The sequence below is a fragment of the Moschus berezovskii genome, chromosome 19, assembly GCF_049115385.1.
Source record: "Moschus berezovskii isolate FMDL1 chromosome 19, NW_MosBer_1.0, whole genome shotgun sequence".
NCBI classification, from domain to species: domain Eukaryota; kingdom Metazoa; phylum Chordata; class Mammalia; order Artiodactyla; family Moschidae; genus Moschus; species Moschus berezovskii.
In genome coordinates, this window is record NC_142478.1 from 72546379 (window position 1) to 72574351 (window position 27973).

General features: G+C 54.5%; 1 protein-coding gene across 1 annotated transcript; it reads left to right on the top strand.

The window, feature by feature from the left end:
• The first annotated feature begins 5332 nt into the window (after nucleotides 1–5332).
• On the top strand, nucleotides 5333–27973 carry SEC14L2 (SEC14 like lipid binding 2). Its single transcript, XM_055405289.2, has 12 exons — nucleotides 5333–5483; nucleotides 7586–7661; nucleotides 12530–12573; nucleotides 12929–12988; nucleotides 13528–13716; nucleotides 15539–15634; nucleotides 15771–15831; nucleotides 16214–16297; nucleotides 20426–20532; nucleotides 20616–20755; nucleotides 20903–21072; nucleotides 26435–27973. Exons 1-12 carry the CDS (start codon nucleotides 5430–5432, stop codon nucleotides 26563–26565), a joined length of 1212 nt encoding a protein of 403 aa, XP_055261264.2. The 5' UTR covers nucleotides 5333–5429; the 3' UTR covers nucleotides 26566–27973.

Genomic DNA, 27973 nt, shown 5'->3' on the forward strand with positions numbered 1-27973 from the left:
TGAAGGACAGGGAAGCCTGGCGTGCTGCAGTCCACGGGATCGCAAGGAGTCAGATATGACTGAGGGACTGAACAGCAACAAATTATATAATAAATAAATATATAATCCAGATTTTGATTCCAGGACTTATATGATCAGATTGGCCATTCCACTGGGCTGGAGATAGGTAAGTTTCAGTGGATAGAGGAGAAACAGGCAGCCCCGAGGCTTGGGAAGGATACTTAATCTAGGCCTTCACAGTAGGTAACCCCAGATACCCTGGGAGAGGGGCTTGGCTGGGGCTGGAGACTGCTGCTGAAAAGTGAGACACGTTAGTCGCTCAGTCATGTCCGACTCTTTGCAACTCCATGGACTGTAGCCCACCAGGCTCCTCTGTCACCAAATTTTCGAGGCAAGATCATTGGAATAAGTTGCCATTTCCTCCTCCAGCAGATCTTCCTGATCCAGGGATCGAACCCGGGGCTCCCACTTTGTGGGTAGATTCTTTACCACCTGAGTCATGTTTGCTGCTGGAGTAGATGTCTTCCTTGTGCTTTCCTGGGCAGCCTCTCCAGGAAGCTCCCAGGGTAGACCACATTCATGGGCACCTGGGAGCATTTGGCCCCGAAGCTGAGGACTTGGGCTCAAGTCACAGCTGTAGACACTCTCACGTGACCAGATTTCTCCCTTGGGTTCCTCCAGAAGTCACCTGATCTACCCGCCTTAGAGGGTCATCATGGGCTTAAATGACAAGCCAGCTCTGAGAGTGCCTTGTCTGTAGAGTGCTGAGCCCACATGAGCGGTTCTTCCAGTTTCCTTTGAGTAGGCCCTTCACTGAAAAGTTCACCTTGCACCTGAAAGGGTCTTAAAGAAAGATCTCAGTCAGGCACGCAGCAAGGCAGGTGGCTGTGCCCTGCCTGGAGCCAAAGTCGATGAGTCTGTAGCCAGGGCAGGACTGCAGGGGATCTCGGGGGGCCTCAGCCTGTGATGACATGGGGCTTGGGTTCCCAGCTGGGTCTCTACGGTGAAAGTACCAGATCCTAGGCACTAAGCCAGTGGTCAGTGACAAGAGCCCTGGCCCTTTGGCTTTGCAGAAAAGAATTCTCACAAAGACAGAAAGTAGTGAAACAGTGAAGTATTCAGATCAGTTCAGTTCAGTCGCTCAGTCGTGTCCGACTCTTTGCAACCCCATGAATCACAGCACGCCAGGCCTCCCTGTCCATCACCAACTCCCGGAGTTCACTCAAACTCACATCCATCGAGTCAGTGATGCCTTCCAGCCATCTCATTCTCTGCCGTCCCCTTCTCTTCCTGCCCCAATCCCTCCCAGCATCAGAGTCTTTCCAGTGAGTCAACTCTTCACATGAGGTGGCTGAAGTATTGGAGTTTCAGCTTCAGCATCAGTCCTTCCAATGAACACCCAGGACTGATCTCCTTTAGAATAGACTGGTTGGATCTCCTTGCAGTCCAAGGGACTCTCAAGAGTCTTCTCCAGCACCACAGCTCAAAAGCATCAATTCTTCAGCAATCAGCTTTCTTCACAGTCCAACTCTCATATCCATACATGACCACTGGAAGAACCATAGCCTTGACTAGACAGACCTTTATTGGCAAAGTAATGTCTCTGCCTTTTAATATACTATCTAGGTTGTTCATAACTTTCCTTCCAAGGAGTAAGCGTCTTTTAGTTTCATGGCTGCAATCACCATCTGCAGTGATTTTGGAGCCCCCAAAAATAAAGTCTGACGCTGTTTCCACTGTTTCCCCATCTATTTGCCATAAAGTGATGGGACCAGATGCCATGATCTTAGTTTTCTGAATGTTGAGCTTTAAACCAACTTTTTCACTCTCCTCTTTCACTTTCATCAAGAGGCTCTTTAGTTCCTCTTCACTTTCTGCCATAAGGATGGTGTCATCTGCATATCTGAGGTTACTGATATTTCTCCAGCAATCTTGATTCCAGCTTGTGCTTCTTCCAGCCCAGCGTTCCTCATGATGTACTCTGCATATAAGTTAAATAAGCATGGTGACAATATACAGCCTTGACGTACTCCTTTTCCTATTTGGAAGCAGTCTGTTGTTCCATGTCCAGTTCTAACTGTTGCTTCCTGACTTGCATACAGGTTTCTCAAGAGGCAGGTCAGGTGGTCTGATATTCCCATCTTTTTCAGAATTTTCCACAGTTTATTGAGGAAAAAAAAAAGTACATTACACGTAGATAGACAGACACATGGGCAGACTCAGAGAGACAGTCCCTGAGTCGCGCCCTCGAGGCACTCTGAATTGCTGTCATGGGGCATTTCTTCCGGGTTTCCTGTGACCGGTCATTGCGATGTGCCTGGTTCACAGTTCGTATTGGTATCTCTCAGGATCCGCCCATATGTGCGGATCTCTGAGCCAAGATGGATTCTACCAAAAAGGGGTCTGGGTAGAACATCCTTTGACATAACTCCCCTTTGGCCTTCCGGGAGCCTTTCTGAGCATGTGTGGTCAGGGAAGTCTCCTGACTTCAAGAACGAGAAATATGTGGTCTGGGCAGGGTCCAGCCCGCTCACTTTAATTGTCCCGCTATTCTGGTCTTGGAGTTTCAGTCAATAGGGAATGAATCTCCAACTTCTTTACCCTGGGGGGCGGGGAGGCCCATTTACCTCCTGCCCCACTAGGACTGCCTGAAAACGCCTTGCAGGGGTGGGGATGGGGTCTCTCGGCAACCAGGCTGGACCCAAGACCTTCACTTTGTGCCCAGCTGCATACCTCCACAGGTGCCGAGTGCAGTCCTCCCAAGCGTCTTTCAGAAGCCTGCCGCAGCCTGCCTTTGCCCTCTAACCCAGAGAGCTGGGGGCTGTCTGCTTCCCACTCTCCCAGAGACAGCGCAGAGGTGGCAGGGCCTGGCTCTGGGCCCCTCTCTGCATGAGTTCCAGCCAGCAAAGGGAGGGCACAACTCTGCACCTTCCGGGTGCCAGGCAGCAGGCAAAGCTCTCCTCCTCAGTCACACCACTGATGCCTCTGAGGGCAGGCCACGGCCTTTTCAGGCCTCAGTTTCCACAGCTGTTGCGTGAGGTGAGTTCGTTGCTTGACCCTTGAATGATCTGTGTTTAAGTCTCCATGCCCGGGCTCCCAGCTCGGCGCCCGTGAGAGTGCTTCCTGCATTCACTCACTCAGTATTCACTTACGGAGCAGCTCCTGGGTGCAACGTGCTGTGTGGGGCAAGGGGCTTGTGGGGATTCAGGGGTGAGTAAAACAGGGTCCTGTTCCCAAGAACTCACGGTCTAACAGCACAGATGCCCCTAAGCAAGGCCACATCAAGGTCCCGCTGGGCTTCCCAGTTTATTCCTTCTCTCCTCTCCTGTCCGGTTGTAGCCATGCTTCCCACCTAGCACCAAAACTTCGTCCCTGCCATCACACCAGCATGCGATGAGTCTCCTTTCCGTCTCCTCCCCCCGGCCTCTCTTGTATCTGAAGCGTCTGAGTGTCTGGCCGTGGCGGGCCTCAGTCGCTAGTCGTGATGCCTGGGCTCTGGCGCTCATAAGCTTAGTTGCTCGCATGGCATGTGGGATCTTCATTTCCCTACCAGGCATCGAACCCAAGTCCCCTGCATTGCATGGCAGATTCTCAACCACTGGACCACCGGGGAAGTCCCCCACCCCAGATTTTGAGGGCCCAGTCCAGTGTTGCTCCCTCAATGAAGCCTTTGAGGATGCTTCCAACCCAAAGTTAGGCACTTGCTGGCTCTCTTTGGGACATTCATCTCCTCCTTGTATTCTAGTTCCTTAAGGGAGTCTGAGTATTAGTGATCCCTGGCCCAGAAAATAGGCCTAAGTGCTAGACATCAGGGTGTGCGTGCGGGCTAATTCAGTCTGTGTGACCCTGTGGACCATAGCCCACCAGGCTCTTCTGTCAATGGGATTCTCCAGGCAAGAATGCTGGAGTGGGTTGCCATGCCCTCCTCCAGGGAATCTTCCTGACCCAGGGATCGAACCTGCGTCTCTGGTATCTTCTGCATTGGCAGGTGGGTTCTTTACCACTACTGCCTCTGTTGCCTGTGTCTCACTTTTGAGAGTGTAGGATGGCACCCTACTCATTTCAGGATCCCCAGAACAGCACCCAGGGCCTGGCATGCAGTAGGAGGAAAGAATGGCCAAGGCACGTGACCCGCTGCCATCCTGGTGGCAGGATTAGCGTGGGGGAGGGGGAACCCGGGCAGAGAGGGATGTCTGGTGAGCTTGGAAAGTAGGAAATGGCTTCAGTGTATGGGGAGGGGACATGGCAGGATGGTCAGATGGCTTCTGTCCCACAAGTCAGGCTTGCAACTACCGGGGGAACCCACAGCTCCGGCCTCTGGGTGTGGGCGGGGGAAGCAGATAAGCTTTCACTGGGCCATCGGCTTTCACTGTGGCTTCCTCCACGTCCACCCTGTATCCCCACCCCGAGGCCGAAGCCTGGCCAGGCAGGCAGCAAAGGCAGGCTGAGCAGAGGATGAGCTCAGTGGTCACAGAGGGAACCCCTGGGCTAGCCACTGCGCCCAGGGCATCCTGTATGTTAGCTGGCTTTATCCTCTCCCACTGACCCAAGGTCCAGATCCTCCAAATCCATTTAGTGAACAAAGAGGCTTGGATTCAGAGGTGAACTTGCTCCCCGAAGTCTCATAAAAAGAAGGGGAAGAATTCAAACCCAAGATCTTCTGATCCCCAGAGAGGAAGCACTCCTCCATGCCAGCGGAGGGTGCCAGCACCTTGCGAGCCTCTCGGAGAGCTGAGAAGGTCAGGAGCAGAGGACAGGGCCCTGGATGGGGAGATGAGGTCTGGGCTTCCCTACCCTTCAGACTGCCTGCCCCACAGCAGGAAGGGGAAAGGCTGTTAACCCCTGCAAGGCCCCCAACTGGGTTGGCAGCAGCAGCCCCAAATCCATGGCAGGACAGGAGGAGGGCAAGGACCCCAGAGAGAAAAAGCCACTGTCCTGGAAGCGATGGCTAGTCTAAGGGCACCTGGCCTCCCATGACAGGGGCATCAGGCAAGCTCCCTCCCGGGTTGGAGGGAGAAGTCTGGCACTCTGGGGACCTGACCTTACAAGAAATCATTAGATAGTACTCAGCTGGGCTCACACGGCCCAGAGGGCTCAGGTGTCTCCTCCGAGGTCACACCGTGAGCTAAAGGTAACTTTGGGACTGCACCCGACTTCCCGCCCCTCTGCGGTCCAGCGGCCTCGGCCCGGGTGGGCGCGCGCGCGCCGCTCCCGGCGGGTCTGGACTTCGGGCGGGCGGCGGGCCCCGCCTCGGATGCTCGCGCGCCCGGCGCACCGCTCCCTACCCCGCCCCCGGGATTCTGTAAGAGGCGGGGCCTGGCCGCCTCCCGCGGCCCGGGCGAAAGGCTGGCACTCGACTCCGGCGGCGGCGGCGAACGCGTCGGTGCTCCATCGCTGCGGCAACCGCCGCGCCCCGAGCCCGGGCCACGATGAGCGGCAGGGTCGGCGACCTGAGCCCCAAGCAGAAGGAGGCGCTGGCCAAGGTGAGCCTCGCCCGTCGCGGGCGGCGGCGCCTCCTCCTCCGGCGGCGGCGGGGCCGGGGAAGGGGCTGCGCGGGGGGCCGGCGGAGGGAGGGCGCCCGCCGCACCGAGCTGCCCGCGGCCGCCGGCCCCGCACGCCCTGGCTCCCTCCGCCGGCCCAGGGGGCCCCGGGGAAGTTTGGCCGCCCCGGGCCCATCCCCGGGCGAGTCCTCGGCGCCGCCACCTGGGAAAGACGTGGTTGCTTGGGAGCCCACGGAGCCAGCTGGGGGGGCACCGAGGCAACGTTGATTCGCAGGCACTGGCGGCCGGGCCCCGGGGGCAGGGGCAGGGCCCCAGGTTCCCTCCCATTTCCGGGAGGTTTTCCTCTGGCAGAGGGGCAGTGAGTGGCACATGGAAGGGGCCTCCTCCCGAGGGCTCCTTGGGAGACTTGGATGGCTTCTGCTCCGGCCCGAGGCTGTCTGCGACCTTGGGCACAAGCGGTCCTTCTCTGCTTTCTCCTTGAGGGAAGAAATTGAGTTTGGACGAGATGGTGGAGAGGGAGCACATGCTGGTGCAAAGCCTGGGGTCCTACCGGGGCCAGACTGAGTTGGGGTTAGTTTGAGCTGAGACCAGCTCCTCACCCCCCAGCCCAACTCCCCTGTCCTGCCTCCAGCTGCCCCCGCCGCCCAGCCTCCGTGGCTGGGGACTCCGGCTGATGCTTTTCAGGAGGCAAGGAGGTAAGCCTGGCTTTGCCTTGGTGCCTGGTTAGAAGAAGGGGACAACAGTTTTGGAGCCCCACCCTCTCCCACCCGCTACCCTTGGGGAGAGGAGAGAGTGGCCATTCTTGGAACCGACTGGGTCCAGCCTTAAGGTCTGGAGGCTCCACAGCTGGGCACTTTTCCACTGCTGAGAAACTGGGGGAGGAGGACTGGCGGGTGCCTCCTGCCAGTAATAGTGGGGTCGGGCATCAGCCCCACGAAGGCGCCGCCCAGGGCCGGGCCTCCCCATCCCAGGAGACTGGGGGGTAGGGAGGTTTCAGATATTACTGCTGACCTGCAGGGGAAACCAGGCAGAGAAGGGATTAGGTGGTGATTAAACTAGGAACTGGGGGCTGGGGAGGGTCCTTGGTAAGGGGTGGCGGCACGCCAGAGTCCCTGGGGTTCTGGGAGCTGTCTGGGGGCTGGGATGGTTTCAGTCCCTGGCTGACCCCGGCAAGGGGCAGAGGTGGTGGGTCCTCATTGGTCCCTCTGTGGCTGTCCCATAGGTCAGTGACTGGGAACAGGAGGCTTGGGGACAGCACAGCACGTGGGGGCGTGCTCACGCCAGGGTCCAGAGCGGTGGGATGTGGGCGTGGCCATCCTTGGGGTCACTGTCCAGCTATTGTTTGGCACTCGCCGCCTTTCCCCCTTTGTGGCTTCTGCCTGGAACTGTTCCCTCCACCCGGATTGCTGCCTCTGGAGTCCTTCAAGCTCAAATGCCATTATTATATGAAGTCATATGAGACCTCCCTCTTCCTGGCCCCAGTCAGAATCTAACTCTTCCCTCTGCCCCCCAGCACGTTGCTCAGCATTACATCACCAAAGGGGGAGACCATGGTGGAAAGCATGGCTGCTCTGGCCAGGGACAGACCGGGGTTTGCTTACAAGCTCTGCTGATTACTAGCTGTTGACCCTGGGGCCGTTACTTAACCTGTCTGAGCTCTGATTCCTTCGTCTGTAAAATGGGAGCAGTCATACGTCTAGGGACTCTGAGTGAAGACTGAATCATGCCAAGTTCAGTGCTGGGTGCACCAGAAACGCTTGGCAAACAGATGCCCTTACAGTGGCACACCCCAGGTTGTCTACTGGGACAGTTACCTAGGGACACGTCTGCCCGTTGGCCACGAAGGAGCGTGTAAGTGCCCGCAGCCAGGCCAGGGCAGTGTCGCACTTCCTGCCCACCTCCTCCTGTGACCCAGCTCCCAGCAGCACAACCCACACAGGGTCCCGTGCCGCCCCGGTGCGCAGCCTGGGTCTGCAGAGTTGCCCTGTACTGAGCGGGGGTCCAGCGAAAGCCTCTTTGGAGAGCCCCGGGCAGAGGGCGGTCAGGGTGGGACCTGCTGCTCACCTAGCTGCCTCTCACTGCAGTTTCGTGAGAATGTCCAGGATGTGCTGCCCGCCCTGCCGAATCCAGACGACTATTTTCTCCTGCGCTGGCTCCGAGGTGAGGGGAGAGGGGCTGCAGGAGGGAGGCTGGGCCAGAGGCTTGCTCTGGGCCACAGAAATGGCACCCTCTGGGAACCCTGCCCCTGGTGCTCTCAGAATCTGGAGGATTCAACCTTTAGAACCAAAAGGGTTCTTGGCTATTAGATAATTTCAGCCCTCCTGTTGGATAGTATTGGGTAGATAATGACACTAAGGCTCAGAGAGGTGAGGTCACTTGCCCCGAGTCGCACAGTGTTGAGCTGCAGGCAGAGGACCAGAGCCCAGGTCTGCTGGTTCCCAGCCCTGTGCCCTGTCCGTCCACTGAATAAACACACTCTGCCGATGGATGTGGGGAAGCAGGTTGAGGAAACGCCGAGAAAGGCCCCACGCTGGTGGGAAGTTGGAGGCAGAGCCAAGTTCGGAGCCAGAGTCTTGGCCGTGGAAGAGGCTGGCCCCTTCCATGGGAATGGCAGGCCGCCTGCTGCCAGAGGTTCATGTGTCGTCAGGGAGGGGCAGAGTGCGTGGGGAAATACTGTGGGTGGGATTCAGCTCGATCTAGGTTTACAAAAGTCCCCTCAAGCCACCGTCTGGCTCCAGAGCCCTGAGATCTCTTCCAGCTCTTCCTGGCCTGTACCTGGGCCAGGGGTGAACCTCTGTCCTCGGCTCCTGTGTGGGAGGGCAGGACGAGATAGGGTGTCCCGCCTGCTGCAGGGTGGGACAGAACAGTGCAGCGCATGTGTTGAAATGTACACGTTTCTGCTCGCATCGGGGTCCAGCTCAGCCCCGCACTGCAACTCCTGAAATACGTTCTTTCTTCTTCTCTTCTGTGATTCGAGGCAGGTGCCACTCTGTCTCTCAATTCTTGTGACATTTTTCTTTTTTTTCCTTTGTAGAAACTTTATCGCCAGACGTAGAAATAGTAGAGAACATTCCTCTGTGTTATTTTAGCGGAGATTAAATCGGGACCCAGAATCATGATGGTTTAGTTGCTAAGTTGTGTCTGACTCTTGTGACCCCACGGACTGCAGCCCACCAGGTTCCTCTGTCCATGGGATTCTTCAGGCGAGAATACTGGAGTGGGGATACAGAGTCATAGCCCCCAGTATAAAAGTTAAGTCCCGGCCGATTAGTCGTCTATAGACAAAGACACATAACGTCCCCTAGGAGTCTTGGGACAGGCGGAGAGACATGTTTTTCTGTTTCAGTCCAGGAACTGAATAGCTGGGGCACTCTGGAGAGGCTGCTACCTGGCCTCCCCCACCCTGCCGGGACACGTGCCGACAGGAGAGCCCACTGGGGCTCTGTGTGCCTCAGAAAGTGCCACTTGCCCTTCCCCCCCCAAAAAAAAGCTGTGAGCCGCCCCCTACCTGCGCCCACTCAGAGAGGGTGGTGGGCAGCGGTGGGGGGGAGGCAGTGGAGGTGGAGGCAGTCCAGAGTGGGAGGATATTCTGGCCCAGCCTTTACTGAAGGGCTGCAGCTAGAAGGGGGCGGGTGGGCAGAGTGGGCCGACAGCCTTTACTGAAGGGCCAGCTGTGCGAGGATCAGACACACCTCCCAGCTACTCGAGGTGGGGGGAGTGTGGTTTCAGAGAGCTGTTGGGGTGAACAGCATTGCAGCTCTCTTTTATCTTTGAGAAGCCGGCAGCTGGTTTCCCAGGCACCCCAACCCCTCGGTCCCAGGACAGCCCCCGTCCCTCTCTACAGGAATAGAGGAGTGCAGTCATCCTCATTTGCCAGATGAGAAAACTGAGGCTCGAGAGGGCAGGGCGCTTACCTGCGGGCACACAGCAAATGCGAAACAGAATGAGGGCAGAAACCCCGGGCCCCTGGTTCTCAGGCCAGCATCCTCTCGGGTCAGCCACAGCTGTCCACCCCCTCCACCAAGCCACGCGCCGCCTCCTCACACCGAGGACACATCTCCTCTGCATTTCATTTGTGCCCCACATTTTCCTGGGCAGGAGCTCAGGCCTGGTCAGCCTCTACTGTGAATTTCAATTAGGGTTTTTTGTCCCCTTGCTTTTCTTTTCCTTTCTTGCTGTTCTGTGCAGCATGCAAGGATCTTAGTTCCCTGACAGGGAATCGAACCCAAGCCCTCGGCAGTGAAAGTCATAATCACTGGACTGCCAGGGAATTCCGCCCCCCTCCCCCACCTTTTTAAAAGAAACCTTTTTTCTTTTTCCTTTTCATTCTAAAGAAAACACGTGCAAGGCACCTGCCAGCCAGATGTCTTTCTCTAGCCTAGGTGTGAGTGAGCTCTGGGTTTTCCTCTATTCTCTCTTCCCCGACATGGGCTCAGCTTTCTGCTGGCCCTCGGGCCCTCACACATCACTCTCTCCCCAACCACCCCACCTCCCCTCCCCAGTTCTGGGCACGCTAGTGAGGAGGAGGGTCAGATGGCAAGATAAAACCAGGAGGTGGAGGGAACCTGTGAGCCCAGCAGGGCAGGGCTGAGCCTCCTGTTTCCCAGGACTAGGAAGGGATGAAATAAGAACCCAGGACTCCAGCTCCCAGGCCCATCTCTCTGGCAGTGCCCTAAGCCATGCCCCGAGCTGCCCCCTGACTAGAGGGCAGAAGCCCCAGGGAGGCCTGAACGAATAGGCCCAGGGAGGCCTCAGGCCCGTGCTGCCAGGGGCAGTGGCAGCTTGGGGAGGGCCCTTGAAGACCCTGAATATTGGGCCTGAGCCGCTAAGGGTTAACTGGAGATCTTCACTGAGATAAGGGGCTCACAATTCACCACCACTCCTGTTGCCCAGAAAGATGACTTCACAGTTGGGGGTTCCCTCCCTCACCTGGAGGAGTCCCACTTTCAGGTCCGACTGTGTCCCCCCGTCATGACAACATGGTGCCTTGTGTCTTCCAAGTGTATTTTAGCTCATTGGGTAATTCTGCCAGAGATGCTGCAATATCTTGTCCAAGGTCAAACAGGAAGAAGGTGGAAGGGCTGAGATGCAAACCCAGATCTTATTCCTCTGATAGCTGCCCACCCCCCACTGCCATGACGGCATGTGGAAGGGGACCACAAGAGGGAACTTCTCCAGAGGCAAGGCTGCTCATTTCTGCAGGCGCATGTCTGGCCTGAGTGACGGGCATGGCTTTGGGCATATCTCTTGTTGCATCCTTTGGGTGCAGGAGAGTGGACTGTGTTTCAGGGCAGCAGAGTCAGGGAATGTGCCCGGCCGCTCCCAGAGAGCAGCGATTGTGGCGGTTCAGAGGGCAGCCTGTCTGGCCCAGGTCCCGGGGCTGTCAGCAGATCTGAATGTCGATGTGACCCACAGAGGACATCGAGCTGGGAGGGGCAGTTCATAGGCCACATGGCAAAATTGCTCACAAAGTGGATCTCAGAAGCTCTTTAAGAAATGCAACGTGGCTGCCCATAACAAGATGAAATCTGATAGAGATCCAGAAAACCGCCTCTCAGCCTGTGGGATAGAGGCTTCTCAGTAGCCCAGGTGAAAAGGATTTGGGGGTTTCGGTTGATGGGAAGCTTCGCTTGAGTTACGGACCTGGCCTCGTGCCGAGAAAGTTCTTAGGCTTAACTGGAAAAGGGTAGATAACACCTGTGCTCTGGCCCACACAGTTTAGGAGGGGCGCTGGGAAACTGGAACACCTCCAAAGGGAAGTGGATGGACTTGACACCGAGCTGTGCTGGATGGTTAAAGGATCCATGGATGGGCAGCATGTTAGCAGGCGGGGACTCAGGGTGGCAGCACAGAATTTGCTTGGAAGGATTGTCACGTGGCTGAGGAAGCACCCCCTCCTCTCTGAGGGTCTCTGCAGTAGCGTCTCTGCTCAGAACAACAGCGAGGGTCAAGTGTATATGGCTGCCCGAATTGTTTGGGAGCAGGCGGCCTTGGTGGGCAGAGAGGTCTTTGTGCTGAACCGTGAGCAGGACAGCGTGTCGAGGTTTGTGCGTGAGATAGAGTTGACCCAGTTCAGTTCAGTTCAGTCGCTCAGTCGTGTCCAACTCTTTGCAACCATGGACTGCAGCACGCCAGGCTTCCCTGTCCATCACCAACTCCCCGAGCTTGCTTAAGCTCATGTCCATTGAGTCAATGATGCCATCCAACCATCTCATCCTCTGTCATCCTCTTCTCCTCCTGCCCTCGATCTTTCCCAGCATCAGGGTCTTTTCCAGTGAGTCAGCTCTTCGCATCAGGTGGCCAAAGTATTGGAATTTCAGCTTCAGCATCAGTCCTTCCAATGAATATTCAGGACTGATCTCCTTTAGGATGGACTGGTTGGATCTCCTTGCAGTCCAAGGGACTCTCAAGAGTCTGCTCCAGCACCACAGTTCAAAAGCATCAGTTCTTCCGCGCTGAACCGTTAACCCAGGGGAACTCTGATTCTGAAACTTTCTGGGAATCCTGGGAGGAAGAGGGCCCTCTGTCCCCCTGGGGTATGCGTGGGTCCTTTGATGACTGGAGGCTCATCACTGCCACTCCCATCCTACTGGAATGTACTGCCAGTCCTGCCGCAGATTATGGGGCAGCCGTGTTCATCTTTGAACCCAAGGTCAGGTTCTCGGCACTGGGCGTTAGACCCTGCAGGAGATTAGCTTTGTGGAAGGAGAAGGCTAAATGATAAGGGAGTCCAGGGCTCCCTTTTCCTGAGAGGAGATAAGATCCTTCCCTGATCGCGTCCACTAGGAGAGAACTCTTTGGACCCTGAGCTTGCAGGGCTGCTCCCACCTGCCCTGAGCCTTGACCTGCTCTCCCTGCAAGCCCAGGGGTCCAGGTGCTCCCCAAACCCTCAGTGAACATCGTCACCCCACCTCCACATGCGGGGTGATCCAAGAGTCCCCAGGGCCCCAGCACCGGGGCAGGACAGTCTCTTAGTCCTCAGTGCCCAGGCTACTGGCCTAACTGTTGTCCGTGTTTCCCTGTTACAGCAAGAAACTTCGATCTGCAGAAATCCGAGGCCATGCTCCGGAAGGTGAGACCCATTTGGTTGCTTCCATTCCTGCCCATCGGAATCACACCGTGCCCAGACTTCTGTTCAGCCCTTCCACCCTGATCACAGCCTGTACTGCCTTATCCTGGAGGACAAAGTGCATTCCCTTCCTGGGAAACAGAGCTTTCATAGTTCTGGGCCAACCGAGAATTATAATCTGTGCTGCTGAGCCCTTGGAAACAGGCACTGCCTTCTCTTCTCTTCCTGCCAGTGGCTTTCTTATGACTTACCTGTGTGGTCAGTGGTCCATTCGTGCTGTCACCCGTTGCTAGATGCCTGTTGAGGGCAACCCCCTCCCCTGCCCTGCTTTTTTAAAGTCCCGATTATGTGTTTGCAGCACGTGGAGTTCCGGAAGCAAAAGGACATTGACAACATCATGAGCTGGCAGCCTCCAGAGGTGAGGACAGATTATCCCGCCCCACCCCACGTGAGGAGGTCTGTTAGAGCCACAGCCTGTATCCTGTGTCCACGGGACTGGGACCCTAAGACGAAAGGTCTGACAAGGCCGAAAGTTGACCAATGGCTCAGTGTGTAAAGAATCCGCCTTTAATGCGGGCGACAAAGGAGACTCAGGTTCTATCCCTGAGTGGGGAAGATCCCCTGAAGGAGGAAATGGCAACCCACTCCAGTATTCTTGCCTGGAGAATGCCATGGACAGAGGAGCCTGGTGGACTCTAATCCATGGGGTCGCAGAGTCAGGCATGCCTGAGGGACTGCTATAGTACCTGTATAGTCCCCTGTATGAGGTCTGTTGGGGCCACAGGCCTGGGGCTGTGGGCCTGGGGCCTTCAGAGGAAAGACCTGACGGTGCCGAGTCGCTGAGTGAGCATCGATTGGCGCCCAGGGGAGGATGAAGCTGGAGGAAGGCCCTGGGCATGGGCACGGGGTGGCTGCCCTGGGCCTGCTGACCAGGCGCCACCCTCTGTCTCGGCCCAGGTGGTCCAGCAGTACCTGTCAGGGGGCATGTGTGGCTACGACTTGGAAGGCTCCCCCATCTGGTACGACATCATTGGTCCCCTGGACGCCAAGGGTCTGCTGCTCTCGGCCAGCAAGCAGGACTTGCTCAAGACCAAGATGCGGGACTGCGAGCTGCTGCTGCAGGAATGTGTCCGCCAGAGCGAAAAGGTGAGGGGGCCGGCACGGTGGAGTCGGTCACGCAGGAGTGTGGATGTCACACGCTTGAAGCGTAGCCTCAGGGCTTAGGCCCTGACGTGTGGATTTCTGTGTAATTACAGAGTTTTAGGGACTGACCTGTGTTGCCAGATTTCATTTTTTTTCTAAGTAAGGACTGAGAAAATACTTGCCAGCTATCATTGCCATAATTAACCCCCAAACTACAGGGAGGGTGTCATCTCAGAACAAAGGGTAGAACTTCAGGGTTTGCCTGGCGATCCAGTGATTAAGGCTCCCTGCTTCCACTGCAGGGGGTGGGGGTTCGCTCCCTGGTCAGGGAAGTTCAGCAAGGTGCAGTCAGAAAAAAACAAGAGACAGTCCTTTTATTTTTTTTCTTTCTTTCTTATTTTTTAAATTATGAAAGTATGATGATACATTTACAGGAGACTTGGAAAGTACAGAGCAAAGTTCCATGCAGTGTCACTATATATTGCAATTATTGTTTTAAGTAGATAAGTTAAGATTTTTCGTTAGAATTTCAGTACCAGACTCTTCAAAAACTAATAGAATGAATAGAAAAGTAGAAGGAGATGGATGGATGGATGGTTTAGTCACTAAGTCGTGTCCAACTCTTGTAATCCCATGGACTGTAGCCGGCCAGGCTCCTCTGCCCATGGGATTCTCCAGGCAAGAATGCTGGAGTGGGTTGCCGTTTCCTTCTCCAGTAGAAGGATATAGTAGACCTCACAAGCACTATGAACCAACTCAACATAATTAAGATTTATACAGTTTTCACACAACAGCAGGATACGAATTCTATTCAAGTTCCCATAGACTATAAACCGGGAGACAGTGGAACATATAAAGGGACATAAAACAAGGTGCAAAAATTTCATGGTCTAAAGGTATTGAAGTCATACAGAGTCTGGTCTCTTAACACTGTAGAATTATGTTAGAAATCAATATCAAAAAAGATTTGAAAATAACCCACATATTTTCAAGTGCAATGTGACATTCATCATGAGAGATCTTTGACTCGGCCATTGAAAGAAGAGGCAGTCCTTTAAAGTAGTGAAGTTCAGCCTTGTAAAAACATAACTATGTTATCATTACTTTTCTCCTGTTGCCTGGGCACCAGTGGAGTCTTTGTCGGGACCACCCTATCCTTGGATGGTTATTTGGGTGCCTCTGGTGTCAGTGAGCTCAGATTCTGTGCTTGTCTAGCTCAGAATTAAGAGAGAAGGACAGCTGACTCTCTTACGGGAAAAAGACTGAAGAGCAAGCTGGAGCCGCCACGGTCCTTGCTCCTTCCCCCCTCCTCAGCCTTCGTAAACATCCAGTGAAACGATGTGATAGGTTTGGGGACATTTCAGCAGTGTCATCCACAGTCACTGGGCGCCCAGTGTGTGCCGAGACCCTGCAGGGCTGGGCGTGGAGAGAAGCGTTAGACAGGGATGCCCCTTTAGGGCTCCCGTTGGCCCGAGAGCATCCGTGCCTGCGAGATAGGTGGCCGCGTGGAGCGCAGAGCAAAGGGGGCGGCCACCAGCTCAAACTGCAGAACAGAAGGGGCCTCAGACGTCACCTCGGTCTGCCCAGTTGTTTACTGGATGAGAGCAGGGCGATGTGGACGGGAAGGGGGCCTTGTCTAGGCCGCAGTTCCGGCCTGGGGGTAATTATCTTGATTTGGAAAACCCTAGGTCTGGCCCTGCCCAGATCTGAATGCAGTGTGGGTACAACGTACAATCAGTGTTTTCCCTGAACCGGGGTGGCCTTCGGTGTGTGTTTCTGGGGGCGGGGCCGTGTGATGTGACTTTCTGCTCTTGTGCCCCTGCAGATGGGGAAGAAGATAGAGACCATCACCCTGATCTATGACTGTGAGGGCCTGGGTCTCAAGCATCTCTGGAAGCCGGCTGTGGAGGCCTATGGAGAGGTGAGGGCCAGGGCTGGGGTGGGGTGGGAGGGTGAGAGATGGGGGTGCTCAGAGGCCCTGTAGGGTAGGGGAGGCTGGACAAGCAGAGCCTCTCTCCTCGGCACAGAGTTCCGAGCCCGCTGAATTCTTTCCACAGTTTCTTTGCATGTTTGAGGAAAATTATCCTGAAACGCTGAAGCGTCTTTTTATCGTTAAAGGTAAGTTGGGAACTACCTGTGATGAAGCCAAATGGGAAGGAGGAGCCAAAAATGGTCCTGGGACAGATTCGGGAGAGAATAAAATTAGAATGAGCCAAAGGTTGGGGTGGCGGTCTGCGGAACGTTCCGAAGACTGACCTGTGACCAAGCAGACAGCTTCATAATTCGCGTGGCTTTCAGTGTTCACCTCCTTGGAGCCTCCCCGTCTGGTGAGGAAGTTGGAGCGTTCCCCCTGTACAGATGGGCCAGCCGAACCTCACACAGGCTGCCTACGTGGGCTCCACGGCACGGGAGCGCGTGGCCCAACGCCGGGGGCTGTGATGGGCATTGGAGACACAGTGGGTCCTGCTCCGGGGCTCACGTGGCCTGGTCTCTGTTGCAGCCCCCAAGCTGTTCCCTGTGGCCTACAACCTTGTCAAACCCTTCCTGAGTGAGGACACTCGTAAGAAGATCCAGGTCCTGGGAGGTGAGTAGCCCAGACTCTTTGGACCATGGCTGTGTGGCGGCAACCCCGGTGGGGATGGCGTCACAGGAAAGGCCCGAGCCACCAGGGCCAAGGCTCCCTCTTCTGGTTGAGGTGCAGTGGGACCCTGGGAGCAGCCGGGGCCCCAGCAAGGGGCTTCTTCCTCTCTGTTTTCATGAGAACTCTTCCTGTAACACTCTGGGGAAAATCAGAGGTGAATGAAATGCCAGCCCTCATTCTCAGTGAGCTTGCAATGAAACAGGAGAGGGCCCTTTAAGAGAAAGCTAGGACACAAGCTAGAAGAGGCCCTGGGCCGGCCGAGCAGGGGGGTCACAGGAGCAGAGCTGGCCTCATTGAATGGGCATCTGCTGTGTGCCCGGCCCTGGACTAGGTGGGTTCAAAGTCACAGAGGGAAGACAGAGTCGCTTAAAGAGCTGGCGGCCTCTCGGAAAGGGAGACACAAACAGGTGTGTCAGTGTGAGCATGCGTGTGTGCTCAGTCGCGTCCGACTCTGTGAGACCCCATGAACCGCAGCCCACCAGGCTCCTCTGTCGTAGGATTCTCCAGGCAAGAATGCTGGAGTGGGCTGCCACTTCCTTGTCCAGGGGATCTTCCCCACCCAGGGATCAAACTCACATTTCCTGCGTCTCCGGCACTGGCAGGTGGATTCTTTACCACTGAGCCACCTGGGTAAAACCACAGCAGTGTGTGATGCTACATGTAAAAGGGAGGCGTCCATGGGAACACTGAGTAGGGCGCTCAGCCCACCCAGCGTGGGTAGGAGGCGATGCCTCCCTCGGCTGCGAGCTATGGAGGGAGTCGGGCGGCTGGATAAAGCGAGGCAGCAAGCCGTTGGGCAGTGGGAAGGGCACTTAGCAAAGACTTTGCACACTGTGGCAAGGGTGGCTATAGTGCATGCCTCAGGGTGTGGCAGGAGATGGTACAGGGAGGGAGCCGGGCGCCAGGAGCTGGGTGCCAGAGGACCCTGGGCACCGTGCTGGGAGGCTGGGTGTGACCTGCAGGGCACTGGAGAGGAGTTCTGATTGGGGGCGGGCAGGGTAGGTGCCAAGATCTGATTCTCTGTTGATTGTGAGGGACGAGATACCATTTTTACAAACCATGGCCACAGTCCACACGCCTGGAGTTGAAAGGCTGAGCGGGGGCGGGAGCGGTAGGGACAGAGAGGAGAGGATGGATTTCAGACTTCTGTAGGAGGTGGAACTCAATTGCCTGGAGGTAGGAAGGGAGGAAGATAAATCTAGAATGGCTCCCTGGGGTCTGGCACGAGTGACTGATCATTGCAGTCACTTCCACTGGGGAGTAACAGAACCAAAAGGAAAATCTCCAAGTTGAATTGGTGTAGACTGTGAGATGTACAGATGTTGGGGAGGCCTGGGCCTGAAGCTTAGGGGCAGACTCTGGTCGGGAGTTCTGGGACTTTTGAGAAAGAGGGTCAACCCTGAAGGAAATCAACCCTGAATATTCACTGGAAGGATTGATGCTGAAGCTCCAAGACTCTGGCCATCTGATCCGAAGAGCTGGCTCATTGGAAAAGACCCTGATGCTGGGAAAGATTGAAGTCAATAGGAGAAGGGGACGACAAATGATGAGATGGTTAGATAGCATCCCCGACCCAAGGGACATGAATCTGGGCAAACCCTGGGAGATGGTGGAGGACAGGGAAGCCAGGTGTGTGGCAGTCCATGGGGTCGCAAAGAGTCAGACACGACACAGTGATGGAAGAACAGCAATGATAAAGGCAGATAAGACCTTGAGAAGGAGATGAGACTGCCCACAGAACAGAGGCTGACGCATGGGGGATATCCAGGCTTGAGGGCAAGCAGAGAAAGAGGAGCCCGCCAGGGAGATGGAGAAGTGGTTGGCGGGGAAGCAGGTGGACGTCAGGGGCCAAGGGAAAGTCAAGAGGGAAGATGCTTGGGAATCAAGGCAGCCAGGGACAAGCAGGGGGCGAGTCTGGCTGGAGCATGACGTGGAGTGGTGGTAGAAAAGCCTAGAAAAGTAGATCGGCTTCGTGGGTGGCTTAAGGCCACCTGTGGAGTTGAACTTGCTGCTGCTGCTGCTGCTAAGGTGCTTCAGTCGTGTCCGACTCTGTGCGACCCCATAGATGGCAGCCCACCAGGCTCCCCCGTCCCTGGGATTCTCCAGGCAAGAACATTGGAGTGAGTTGCCATTTCCTTCTCCAGTGCATGAAAGTGAAGTCGCTCAGTCGTGTCCGACTCTTAGTGACCCCATGGACTGCAGCCCACCAGGCTCCTCCGCCCATGGGATTTTCCAGGCAAGAGTACTGGAGTGGGGTGCCATTGCCTTCTCCAGAGTTGAACTTGGGGAACATAGAATTCTGAAGGCTTCTGAATGCTCACCTTCAGGCACCATGTTGAACGCGGAGGTTTTCAAACATGTGCTGAGGCCTGGGTGTGGCGCGAAGCAGTCTGGAGTGCACAGGACCTCTGTCTGTTGGTCCTGGCTCTGGCGCAACGAGTGCTGTCCTTGTTGCCTCAGTTCCTGTCTGTAAGATGGGAAGAATCCTTCTGGCCGGATTCCAACCTTCCAGCTGAGCTGGGGGAAGAAAAAGTCTGAGTGAAAGGCTCTTGATGAGTTTTGGCTTTTCTGCGGCTGCCGCCCACCACACGCGTGAGCCCAGTTCGGTTTCCTGGCAGTGGTGCCGCGGAGGAGGTTCAGTATGTTTCCCACCCACACCTGAAACCCTTTCAACCGAACCCGCCTTGGGCTGGGAAGGCACAGATCCTCAACAGAGAGGGGCAGAAATTCACCCTGGGCTGCAGCTTAGCACAGATGGAAGCACCCCGCGACCAGGCACACGTCCCTGGAGTTGCTTAGTCGCAGGTCTCTAGATACTGTGGGCTGGGAGCCCTGAGACTGTGCTCGCGGGTTTCCAGGCAGCACCGGCCACACAGGAAGCTGCTGGTACCCTGTGATTTGGAGCTGCTGCCTGTGTCTGGTGTGTGTAGTCAGCATGGAGAGGTTCCCAGGATCAAAATACTGTCCTTTGGCTGACACTCGTTGAGGAATCTGAAATGGCAGAGAAGTGGGTCTCAGCCTTGGTTGCACTTGAGGCCAACTCTCCTAGCTAGGAAAGGGTTTGATTACTAAAAGAAGAAAAATAGGAGGAGAAAAAACAAACAAACCCAAATCACCGGTTGCCAGACAGCCTAAACAAGAGCAGAAGTGAAAGTGTGCCTGGAGGTCAGGCCAAGGGAACTCTCTTGAGTCTGCAGTGACGCATCCGTTCAATCATGATTGAGCACAGAGGGTGACGGGGGACGAGACCCCCGCTCCGGCCCTCACATCGGTCTAACCAGGGCAGAGCACGGTGACTCGGGCCCTCTGCATGGAATGCCCTTCCCTTTGTTCCTTCCTGCTTGCACTTGAGACGTTTGTATCCCTTTCTTGGGAGTGATAATACACTCTCCTAAGGACAGGGCCGGAGAAGGCAATGGCAAGCCACTCCAGTACTCCTGCCTAGAAAATCCCATGGATGGAGAAGCCTGGTGGGCTGCAGTCCGTGGGGACGCTATGGGTTGGACACGACTGAGCGACTTCACTTTCACTTTTCACTTTCACACATGGGAGAAGGAAATGGCAACCCACTCCAGTGTTCTTGCCTGGAGAATCCCAGGGACGGGGGAGCCTGGTGGGCTTCCGTCTATGGGGTCACACAGAGTCGGACACGACTGAAGTGACTTAGCAGCAGCAGCAGCAGCAGCAAGGACAGAGCACTTTACAGTTTAGGACAAACACCTGCTCGAGTGCTTGGTTCACTTCACTCCCACCATGATCTTGCAAGGCTGCAGGAGGATCCAGGCTCAGAGTGGAGTGGGCTGCCTCAGGTTGACCAGCTGGCCAGAGGCCATGGGGACATGACTCTGCTATCGTTTCCTGGTACAGCGTAGGGCAGTCCTCTGGGTGACAGCCCCCTCTCAAACCCCCTGCAGAGCTGTGTGCACGTGCTGTGCTCCCAAGGCCTGTGTTTGGTGTGCGGGGGCGGACGGGTTTTGTTCTGCCTCTTGCCTGTAGACTGCCAGGGCTGTGATGAAATCCTGCCTAGTGCTGATCCTTTTTTTTTTTTTCCTTCCTTCCCTCCCCTGCCAGCAAACTGGAAGGAGGTTTTGCTGAAATATATCAGCCCCGACCAGTTGCCTGTGGAGTACGGGGGCACCATGACTGACCCTGATGGAAACCCCAAATGTAAATCCAAGGTATGGGCTTCCCGGGGGCCGGAGGTGACCGGGGAACGCTGACTCCACTGCTTGTTCCAGCTCATTCCGCGCCCCGCTTCTAGATCAACTACGGGGGTGACATCCCCAAGAAGCATTACGTGAGGGACCAGGTGAAGCAGCAGTACGAGCACAGCGTGCAGATCTCCCGGGGCTCCTCCCACCAAGTGGAGTATGAGATCCTCTTCCCGGGCTGCGTCCTCAGGTAAGGTCCTGGACCCTCCCAGCGGACCGGAGCCTGCCGCCCTAGGTGCCTGTCGGCGGGCTGGGGTGGGAGAAGCCTTGGTGACAGGACCCTGGAGAGGGCGCGTGCAGACGGAGTCATGTCTGAGTGGCTGGTTGTCCCCTGCAGGTGGCAGTTCATGTCGGATGGTTCGGACATCGGTTTTGGGATTTTCCTGAAGACCAAGGTGGGGGAGCGGCAGCGGGCTGGGGAGATGATAGAGGTGCTGCCCAACCAGAGGTACAATGCTCACCTGGTGCCCGAGGACGGGACCCTCACCTGCAGCGATCCTGGCATCTGTAAGTCTCTCAAAGCCCCTGCACTAGCTGTCTGCCTGTGAGGTCCCTCTTTCTCCCTGGATTTAAGCTCACAGACGCTTAGCACTAGAAGCAGAACTCCGTCAGTTCCACCCTCTCTTGCATAGGTGAGGAAACCCAGGATGGAGGGGTGAGAGGGCAGGCTCAGGTGACCCAGCTGGTTAACGGCAGGGCAGGACTCTGACCCGATGCTCCCAGGTAAAGGTGAGTCACAGTGCTAGGTGACTGCAAGGGTTCAGAATGCCTGCCCTCTGGTTCCAGGTCTCCCTGGGGCTGTGACTGCCGCTATCAGATGTTTCTGGGGGATGCCCCTTCCCCAGACATCAGAGAGGCCGAACAGGTTGGGCAGGTGCAGGGATCACAGGGTGAGCAGAACCCGGCCTTGACTCTGCTGAGCTTCACTCATCTCCAGTGTGATCAAAAAGTGACCACAGAACATGAGCAGGAAGTTTACTCAAGAGGAATAAAAATGGCAAATGGTCTTTGGAAAAGGTGCTTAACCTCACTTAGCTTTGCAATATTGATCAAATTCCCTTTGACTCAGCAATTCTACATCTGAAAATTTATCCTACAGAGATATTTATATAAGGACACAAAGATATAGGTACACAGATGTTCCTAGCAGTTTGGGAAACTGACAATAAGTTAAATGGCTTTATTAAATAAATTATGGTCCTTCTATACAGTAGAATACAATATCACATTAAAGAGAATAAAGTGACATATAAGATATCTGAAAGTGAAGTCGCTCAGTCGTGTCTGACTCTTTGCGACCCCATGGGAGCCTGTAGCCCACCAGGCTCCTCTGTCCGTGGGATTTCCCAGGCAAGAGTGGGTTGCCGTTTCCTTCTCCAGGGGATCTTCCCGACCCAGGGATCGAACCCAGGTCTCCTGCATTGCAGGCAGACTCTTAACATGTTAAAAAAAAGTAAGGCATGAGACATAGCATATATGGGATATCCTCACTTTGACTGAAAAAAAAAGGTCAAAAGAATTCTGCGGATTCTATGCTAACGCCAGTGGTGGTTATATCTGGGAACTTAAGAAAGCTTATCGAGGGCTTTTGTTTTTTCTATACTGGTTCTGCAAATACAGTTTATGTTACAAAGAATATGGACTATATTTCTAGGCAGAAAAATCACACATACACACACACAGAAAACCCCTCTCAAATCTCCAGTTTCTTTTCTGTCTGAGCCGAGGGGCCAGGCATGGAAAGTCAGTAACAGTAAAGGCTTTGTCATCAAGCTGCAATAGACTTGACCACTGACTAGTCCTTAGACCAGTGACTTGGCCTCCCCGAGCTTCAGTCCCCTGATTGGTACAATGGGGATCGAGTTCTCTACCTCACGGGGACACCTGGTGATGAAATGTGATCAGGTCTGTGCAGCACTTAGCATCATGCCTGCCGTGCGGCACTCAGCACACCGTGGCCACCATTATTATCTATCAGGGCAAGACCTGGAGGAGATAGTGCCCGAGAGGGCAGCAGCCCTGCGCCCTGTTGCCATGGCAACACCACCCGTTCCGAACTCGCCCCACAGACGTCTCTGTCTCTGTACTTGCCCACACCACCGCCCCAAACCTCAGATCCTGCGTCCTCCCCCGCAGCCCAGGCAGCCTCAGTCTCTGCCGCCCCCTCCTCACAGATGCTCTGTGGTCTGGCTGCCCGGGGAGGAGAGCTCTGCTTGTCAGCGAGCTGCCGGGTCCTGAGGGAGAAGGCGGTATATACCTTGTGCTGCTTCAGGCGTCAGGTGCGGCGCCAACCCAGACGCTGCCCTCCTCAGAGCATGAAGCGCGTCATCACAGGGAAGCCGAGGCATGGAGGGGTGTGCTGACCCACAGTGCAGCGTGCATGGGCGCTGAGAATCGGGTTTAGGCAAGAAATGGGGCCGGATCTCGTGACCACAGACTACCCGAGACATGGTCACGTGGCAGAGGAGAGAGCATGGTCCCAGACCCGGGAAATAACTGGCCCAAGTCCAGGAGCAGAGCCCAGCCCATTTTCCATCACTGCCCACTGCCCCTCTGTAGTACCATGTAGGACCATGAACTCTTTAACATAATCAGGCTTAGGTTTGCAAATCCCAGATTTTAGTTCCTCGTGGATACCTTGTCAGATGGAGTGTTTACCTGCCTGCAGGGCCTTGACTGGGAGCTTTTTATTGTCCATTCTCAGGAGGCACAGAGCCCCAGCATCCACACCCCATGCCCAGGTTTAAAGACAGAGAGGTGGGATCGGCTGTTGCCCGGGCCATGGCAGAGGTTAGAGTTGAGCCTGTGAGAACCCAATGTTAGGTTACAAGCTCACCTGTGGGAGGTGATGCCTTGGGGGAACCAGGCAACCCTCTGTAAAGTAGAGCATTAACCACCCAGTGGAGAAATTACAACTCTGAGACCAATGGTGGGAGCCCACGAACCCTCCCAGAGCTGTGCCGGTCATTTCCCAAGCATACTCAAAGTTTGAACTAATTCCACTTTGTTTTCCTCCCAACTAATATATCCTGAGGCCCTGAGTGTAGAGTACTTGTCTGGGAAAGAAAAAGATTCAGAAAAAAAAAAAAAAAGATCTGAACTCTGCCTGCCAGGAGTGTGCGGTGTGGTCAGAAAGATGAAACATGTAGGGAGGCTAAACAGCCCAGCTGGGCACCAGGAGACCTGGTTTCTGAGTCCAGTTTTGCAAGTAACCCTCCAAGTGTTTTGAGCAACTGTCTCTAAGTAATTAGATTTTGCTCTTTTTTTCCTTAAAATGAGGGGAGTAGGCTAGAGCAGGAGATCTTAATTTGGGGTCTGTGGCTCCCCAGAACAGTGCTTTTAAATCTTAAAGACCAACCATCTCCCTTTTATAATAGTATCTAATGTCCCCTCTACTATACTGAAATGAAATTCATACATATTATAACCCACCTACACACATAACTAAAAATTTAATACACTCTCCTATCTGGAATATAGGGCTTCCCTGGTGGCCCAGACGTTAAAAAGAGACCGTCTGCAATGCAGCAGACCTGGGTTTGATCCCTGGGTTGGAAAGATCCCCTGGAGAAGGGAATGGCTACCCACTCCAGTATTCTTGCCTGGAGAATTCTATGGGCAGAGGAGCCTAGTGGGCTCCTAGTGGGTCTATGGAGTTGCATAGAATTGGACATGACTGAGCAACTAACACTTTCACTTTAATCTGAAATAGAAAAGAGAAATTAAAGGACACTGATTGAAAATCTTTCACGAATGAGAGGGCACGGTTATCCCCAGCACCTCTCTTCAGAATGGTAACTTTCCTACTGGGAACCACTGCCCCAGAGGGTCCATGATGGGCTCCATGGGATCTGAAATTGTATGCTGTCAGATTCTCAAGGGGATCAGTTCCCCTACAAAAGTGAAGAAGCCCTAGCCTGGAGGATCTCTGGGGCCTCTACGAGTCCATGAGTACATGATTAGTGTCAAAATGAACCACTGCAATTCATGACCTCCACTTCCCTCAGGCCTGGGGCTAAGAACAGCCCCTTCCTTGTTTCTGAGGGCAGAATGTCATGCTCGGCAGAGTCATCTCAGCCCTGGTGTTTGGTCCAAGGAGCTCAAAGATTTCTCCTCTAGCATGACTGACTCTGGTTGCTAAGGCTCTGTCATCCAGGGCAGAGAGGACGTTTCCTTCTTTCCAGAGGCACCATTGGTCCTGAAGCACTCTGGCACAGAGAGAAAAATTGATGACTATTATTACTCCATACCATGAAGAAAAGGGTGGGTGGTGTCTCCCCTTGGTCTAAACTATGCATTTTATCCAGGGGGAGAAAAGGGGAAGATTACATCTCAGGATTAAATACACTGGGTATTTTTTGGCTGGGAAAAGAGAAGACAAGGATGCAGAAAGAGCAGAGCTAGTGTTTTTGTTTTCCCGCCCTGTTCTTTGGAAGGGGTGTTGGACTGGGATGGAACAGCTCAAAGAAAGAAGGGTTAGATTAAAAGCAGCCTGTTCGTTGGCCAAGGCTTGGAAGCCTTCTCTGCCAACTGCATGCCCACTTTCTCTCTCCCAAGGAAATCACTAACAGGTCTTGTGAATTATCCTACCAAATATTTTCCATCCCTTCAGGAGCATTACATGTCTCCGTAATAATATACAGGACCTGTGCCCACACATACACATTCATAGGAATTAACATCTGTCATTCAGTGTATATTTGAAGGAATTTTGACACCGTAAAACTTGTCAGTGTAGGTGGACCAAGTAAGAAAGACAAAAAAAAATTTTTTTTAACATATATTAACAAAAGGGGCTTCCCCAGTGGCTCAGCGGTAACAAATCCACCTGCAGTGCAGGAGACATGGGTTCAGTTCCTGGGTCGTGAAGATCCCCTGGAGGAGGGCGTGGCAACCCACTCCAGTAATCCTGCCTGCAGAATCCCATGGACTGAGGAGCCTGGTGGGCTCCAGTCCATAGGGTCGCAGAGTTGGATATGTCTAATTGGCTAAGCACTCACTGATATTAACAAAAATGTTGTAAATAGTCTACAGACTGTTCTGCAGTTTGCTTTTTTGGCCTAGGGATATATTGTCAACAGTTTCCCTGGTTAATTCTCATGAAGCTCACCTCCTTCTTTTTATCCAGTATGGTGTTTCAATAAAAACTTTTAAAGCAGTTCTCCTTTGAACGTTTTAGTTTTCCTCATCTTTTATGATGACAAATAGGGGTGCATTGAGCATCTTTGTCCATTTATCTTTCTGTGGGGTAAATTTCTGGTTCAAAAAGTTTGCCTAAAAAAAACGTTGCCTATTTTACTTTTTTCAGAAACTGAACAGGATTGGGCTTTCCAGGGCCCAAGTCAGGCAGCAGTGCAGACCAGAGGGAAATTCCAGCTCCATCCCTTCCTCACTGTGTGACATAGTGACTTCCTTTTTCTATAAAACAAGACTAATGTTGACCTCAAGAGTTATCATGAATAATATAGATTGCCAACCCTTTCCTGAGTCACAGGAACAGCCGTTGTTACCATTACTATCATTATTTTAACAAGTACTGCCGCTACTAACTCTGTTCCCCCCTTTCAAGACCCAGTTCAAGCTCTAACTCCTTTAAAAAGCCTTTCTCATGATTTCAGTCTACAGGGCCCCCTTCTTCCAAGCTGTTAACAGATGTGACTGTCTTTGCCACTTATCTGGCGTGTTCTCTTTTTTTCCTTGTCATGAACATCTTGTAACCCACTTAGACCAGGTTTCAGAGGCTTAAGGACCATCGCTTAGGCACCTTCATCCTCATTACCTACCACATTGACTTGCTCAGTCAACAGAAATCACTGTCTCTAAGCTCTGTGGGGACTGCCTGAATGTCTGTCTTTTTGCCTCCCCTCAGATGTCCTGCGGTTTGATAACACCTACAGTTTCATTCACGCAAAGAAGGTCAGTTTCACCGTGGAGGTCCTGCTTCCAGACAAAGCCTCAGAAGAGAAGATGCAACAGTTGGGGGCAGTCACCCCAAAGTAATGCCTCCCCCCACAGCAGGCCTGGCTCCCTCAGTGTCTCCCCGTCAGTTTCTGCCCCTTGTAATGGTCATTCCCCCAGCACTCAGACACCCAGAAAAACTGGGCCAGAAGAAGGACCTTGGGGCTGGATCTGGGGAGCCTTCATTTGAGAATAAGACTGGGAGAGTAGCTGGAGTGGGTCTCCTTGCCTCTCATATTACTAAGGAGTCCCAGGGGTTGGGCACCAAGATAGTATCTGCCTTGTAAACTGTGCCAACTTCACCTGTCCAGTGTTAGCTGAGACAGGAAGGCAGGTACCATGGGGTGGAGGGGAAGAAATTAGGAAAAAGGGGAGAGATTGAGACCTAACACTTCAGGGAAGCCAGCTGCAGGGGGTGGGAACTTGCTCTCAATGAACGTGTAAATCTAGATCATAATGAGAAATAGCAAAGTAGCCAGTTACCAGAGTTATGGTGGGGGTTCTGAGGCTCTTCTGCCCTTTGTCTTCGAGGCTGGGATCTTTTGGCTTTTCCCAGGTCTTGGAAAGTGACTTGAATCAGCACACATCTTCCCCTTTAAGGGTGAGAGGCAGGCCTCTCCCTCACCTCCTGGGTCCCGCTGGCTGCCTCTTTAATTACTAATGATTGTCAGTGACTCAGAGCTTTCTGGGACAGTGAGCTTTGGTACCCAGCCACTGTCCTCCGATGCAAACAGAGCACAGGGAAGTCACCTCCCGAGATCCCAGCTCCGGGAAGGGCCAGAGAAGCTGGTGTTCTGAGGCTTCCACCCCTGTTTTTAGTGCTGCCAGCCTTTCATCAAGTAACTCTCCCTTTGAGCACCCCACCCAAAAGTGACAGATGGGATCAAGGCAGTGAGGGCGCTGAATCTCCCAGGGTGCCCGACAGCCCACTTGCTGGCTGACCTGAGCGAGGCCTTAGCAGTCCCGGCTCTGGGAGGCACATGGTGGGTGCCCTGGGTTCCTGGTGCCTATTGGGGAGGCTTCCACGGCAGGGGCTCAGGGCAGCCACAGATAGCCTCGCAGGCCCCCACCTGCTCCGTCCTCGCTGACAAGCAGGGATGGCCACGGTGGGAGCGGGGTTGCGGAGTGGCGGGTCGGCGACCAGGGGCTGCAGGTCACAGACCCTGCGGGCAACCACGACCCTTAACCCAGCCCCACGCCTTTCAAGCGAACACCAGGCCCTGGGCTGCACAGAGCCGGGGAAGGCGCCCTGCCCGGGCCCTCACTGCCTGGGGCCTGCCTTCCCCGCAGAAGCCCAGGCCCCGGCCCAGCCTGGGGAGATGGTCTGGCCAAGCTGAGGGAGCAGGAGAAGCGGGGAGGCTGGCGCTGACGGGGGCGCCGAGGCCGCACGGGCCCCAGCCAGACCCCTCAGGAGGACATCCCGACCTTTGTTTACAACGCTCTGTTAGGA

Excerpts from the sequence above, each read along its gene's own strand:
- SEC14L2 (XM_055405289.2), top strand. The coding sequence starts at position 5,430 with ATGAGCGGCAGGGTCGGCGACCTGAGCCCCAAGCAGAAGGAGGCGCTG. Across the intron at positions 12,989-13,527 it reads TGAGCTGGCAGCCTCCAGAG|GTGGTCCAGCAGTACCTGTC; the intron begins GTGAGGACAGAT and ends GTCTCGGCCCAG. Across the intron at positions 21,073-26,434 it reads CTGCAGCGATCCTGGCATCT|ATGTCCTGCGGTTTGATAAC; the intron begins GTAAGTCTCTCA and ends GCCTCCCCTCAG.